The sequence below is a fragment of the Trichechus manatus genome, unplaced genomic scaffold, assembly GCF_000243295.1.
Source record: "Trichechus manatus latirostris isolate Lorelei unplaced genomic scaffold, TriManLat1.0 scaffold00028, whole genome shotgun sequence".
Lineage (NCBI taxonomy): Eukaryota > Metazoa > Chordata > Mammalia > Sirenia > Trichechidae > Trichechus > Trichechus manatus.
Genome location: NW_004443964.1, coordinates 1,447,707 through 1,451,825, shown reverse-complemented (window position 1 = coordinate 1,451,825; position 4,119 = coordinate 1,447,707). Strand labels below are relative to the sequence as shown.

General features: G+C 48.1%; 1 protein-coding gene across 1 annotated transcript in view; it reads right to left on the bottom strand.

The window, feature by feature from the left end:
* Positions 1–4,119, bottom strand: part of NPLOC4 (NPL4 homolog, ubiquitin recognition factor) — a 56,215-nt gene that overhangs the window by 35,058 nt on the left and 17,038 nt on the right. Inside the window, exon 3 of the mRNA XM_004374090.2 lies at positions 501–677. Within this exon, the coding sequence (XP_004374147.1) occupies positions 501–622 (122 nt within the window). The 5' untranslated portion in view covers positions 623–677. The remainder of the gene's footprint in view (positions 1–500; positions 678–4,119) is intronic.

Here is a 4,119-nt window from a genome sequence, read left to right as displayed (position 1 = left end):
GTTCCACCAGCACTAGGTATATGGTACTAAAACCACTCCACCAGGACTAGGTATATGGTACTAAAACCACTCCACCAGGACTGAGATGACATGAAGAAGCACGTTGCGTTAGCAAATACCCAACTATCAATTACTTCCATTCCTTCCTCTTCTTGCCCTTTGGCATTTTCTAAGCTCCATTTCTGCCACATGGGTAATCACGTACCTCTGGGGTACAACACAGTAAACACCTGGTTTTAAGGCCTCCTCCCTCCCCTGGATACTTTTCAAATCTCTTAGTGTCCAAATACTTCCAAAACTTTTAAAGTACATATGGAACATATTTTGAGATTCAAACAATGAGAAAAGCTAACAAGATAACTTTTCAATCTGAAAACAGACGGTCACACTCAAAATTTAAATTTCTTTTTGTTAAACACTAAAGCGGGCCACGTTACAAGCACCATTGGGATCACATGTCTAGGGACACAGAAGTGGTCCCCAGCGCGTGCAGCACTTACAGCTGGGGGTCTCGGCTCCGGTAGATCTTCCCATCCTGCTTGCTCAGGTACTGATCGATCTCATCTTCCACCACGTTGGGTGCCCCAAAGGCCTTCAGCCCTGGCGGAGTCGACATCTCCATCTCAGAAGAGGGCCCAGCAAGGCTCGAGGGAAACAGGAACAGCAGGTCGCCATGTCTGTGCAAACAACACACGTCAGGTGGGCATCTTCCTCGCTCTCCCCCAGGGAACTGCACAGACACCGCATGGACGTGCGGGTGCCCGACAGCTGCACACAGCAGCCCTGACCGTCCTAAGGCCTGACATCAGGTTCTGAGCCCAGGAGTCTGCAACCTTCTCTCATCTGCTTCCTGACAAGATCAGCAGCAGGCTCTCTGCAGCTGCAATGTCTTTTTGGTTTTCTTTAAAATGTACAATACACACCCTGGCATGTATCTAACTTTATGGGAGTGAATAGAAAATCACACTGTGTATTGCGGGTCTGAGGCAGCCTCTCCCTCCCGGCTTGGCCCTCAGCTTCCACTTCTCATTCCTCTGCCCTCGATATAGTTCCTCGATCAGACTCACGCTGCAGACTTACTGAACAACCTGATCAACACAGCCAAACTGGTGCAACCTGAGGCTAAATAAACATTTCCAACTCATAAACAGTTTATGGAAGCACCACGGGCTCCTGCGTCTCAGCAACTTCAAGATCACGGAGATGGTCTGCAACGCTGAAAAGTCAACACAAGGCCAAGAAGAAAATACCACAGTACTACCATGTGATAAATATTTAACTGCTGTCAACAAGATACACGTCCAGGAAGAAAGACTGGAAGAACAGACCACCATGCACTACACCAACAAACAGAACGAAGAAGAGCAGAAGGCCAGGAGCCCAAAACTGTGAGGACACGTGGAAATTAAGAAGCTCCACTGTGGCTCTTCAATGTATCGGTTCCCGCCTCTTTTCAACCTAACCATGTATCCTCCTCAACATTTTCTTCCATAATTTAGGGGTGATACAATTGCCAAATCTTAATCAGAGACTTTTCTTTCTTGTGGCAGATTAGATATTCCAGAACACCTTCCAGCTATAAAATACTTGGCCCAACCCAAGATACAACACTTGGTCTCTATTTGCCTGGAGCAGAAGAAGAAGACGACCCAGAAATTGGAGAAAGAAATGATCTGCAGGTCTAACTGCCTCCACGAGTGACTACTTCCTTTGTCATGAGGCCAGAAGAAATAGATGGTGCCCGGTGGCTACCATTACTGAACGTTTTGATCAAGGACCCAACAGATGGATCCTGATCAAAAGGAGGAAAAATGTGGAAAAGAACATCAAATTCTTATGGAAGCCAGACTTACTGGCTTCACTGAGATTGGGGGAACCCCTGAATCTATCGTCCTGAAATAATCTTTAATCCTTAAGCCAAACTATCACATGAAGTCATCTGTAAACAACAGTTTAGCTCATATAATAAAGAACGTTGGCCTTGAACGTTTCATTCTTTTAAAGAATTATCCACACGGGATCAGACTGATAACAGAAACTTGAAAGCAGAGATGAGGACGTTGGCGACAGCGACACAGCGAGAATGGTGACACAGAGTGCAGAACGTGTCCAGTGGCACTGATCTGTACGTGCAGAAATCTTGGAAAGGGTGTGTTTTGTTGTGTATATTTTCACCAAAAATAAACAAATACAAATAAAGGCCTCACAGGTTAATTTTAACAAACACACTGCTGAGCTCTAGAGAAAGTAAAGGAAATCCCCAAGGGTCCCAAGCACGCACAGGGACATGAGGACAGGAGGGGGCAGAGTTCAGAGCAGGGCTGTCAGCACGAGGAGCTCACAGGCGCTCTCTGGGTGGCAGGAACCGAGCCGTGAGCCAGCCTGCCCAAGGTGGTCTCTCAGCCCGAGACTCCCTCATAAAGCGGTGTGTCTGAAGGACCTCTGAACTGTGGAAAAATCCACCTCTGAGAACCTGCAACCAGAGGCCTGCTCTGCAGGCATCCGGGGGTGGGACAGGCGCTACTTGGCTCAGGAAACCCAAAGACAGGTAATCGTAGGTCCACAGCGCCCTCTTGTGCCAAAAGAAGCAAATACAAACCTCCTCTGTGAAAAGGAAACCAATTTGGGTCGCCCATCAGTATTCCCAAAAGCAAAATTTCCAAATAAATATAAGCTCTCAATAAGAAAATCACCAGATGCCCAAGAGCAACAAGTTACCGCGAACAAGAGCAGACAGGGACAACAACAAACAGATGCAGACCGCCAAGGACTTGGGATTCTGTGATTGTGAGGCACAGAATATAAACATACATATGAAACACGAAACAAATGATGGAAGGGGGAGGCGTGCGAGCAACAAGAGACCATCCAAGATGACCAGGTGGACTCATGGACCACAACTACCATGGCCTGCACCAGACTGAGTGCAGCACAACCAGATGGTGCCCAGCGACCATCACCGACTGACAGGGATCACAACAGAACGTCCTGGACAGAGTGGAGAAAAATGTAGAACAAAATTCAAACTCACAAAAAAAGGCTAGATTTACTGGTCTGACAGAGACTGGAGAAACCTCAAGAGTATGGCCCCCGGACACCCTTATAGCTCAGTACTGAAGTTACTCCTGGGGTTCACCCTTCAGCCAAAGACTAGACAGGCCCATAAAACAAACAATAACACATGTAGCTCAACCATGTAGATGAGACTAAACGGGCACACCAGCCCAGGGACAAGGATGAGAAGGTAGGAGGGGACAGGAAAGCTGGACGAATGGAAATTGGGAACCCAAAGTTGAGAACGGGAGTACTAACACGTCGCAGGGTTGGCAACCAATGTCACAAAACAGTATGTGTACTAATTGTTTAATAAGAAACTAATTTGGTCTATAAACTTTCACCTAAAGCACAATTAAAAAAAAAAAGAAAGACTAGGGGCCACCTAGCTGTTGGGTCTTCCCAATCCTCTCATGTAAACAGGCGGAGCAACCAGCCGGCACACGACATTTACAACACCAGTCAGTAAGGTAGAAAGGGAGTCCTCACGCACCCCAAAACACTGTGGGGGAGACAAGCCGCCAGCAGCCCGAGACCTGTAAGATGCTGGCATCCGTGTGGAAGCAGCAGAGGGAAGCAACCCCAGGTGAGACGGGCTAGAACAGGAGAGCCCCCAAATGACACCGGAGCTCACCAGAAGCCAGGGGCAAGCCAAGAGCCATGCTGGAACTGGGAAGGAGCTCAGAGTGTGTGGGGTGGGGGTGTTCTTCTGTCACCATGTCCTGGAGAACAGGATGCGCTCAGCGAGGAAGGAAACAGGTGCAACAGAGAAGAGGGTAGAAAAAGCCCCGAAGATCTGAGTGTGAACGTCAGCACGAGCTCAGGAGTTATTTCATCTTTTAAAATTCCCTGGCTCTGTCCACCTAGATGGCCTGGGGCCAGTGACAGCCCTTCCACAAGCTGTGCCCTGGGTAGCAGTGACAGGTGCAGGAAGCATCTACGTACTCCAGCTAACCAACGAAAGCTGAATAACAGAGCTTGAACATCACATTTCGTAACCACCGTGGGTTAACGGATGGAGGCATGGAGCAGCATCAGCAGCTAACGTCAAAATGGGAAAACCAG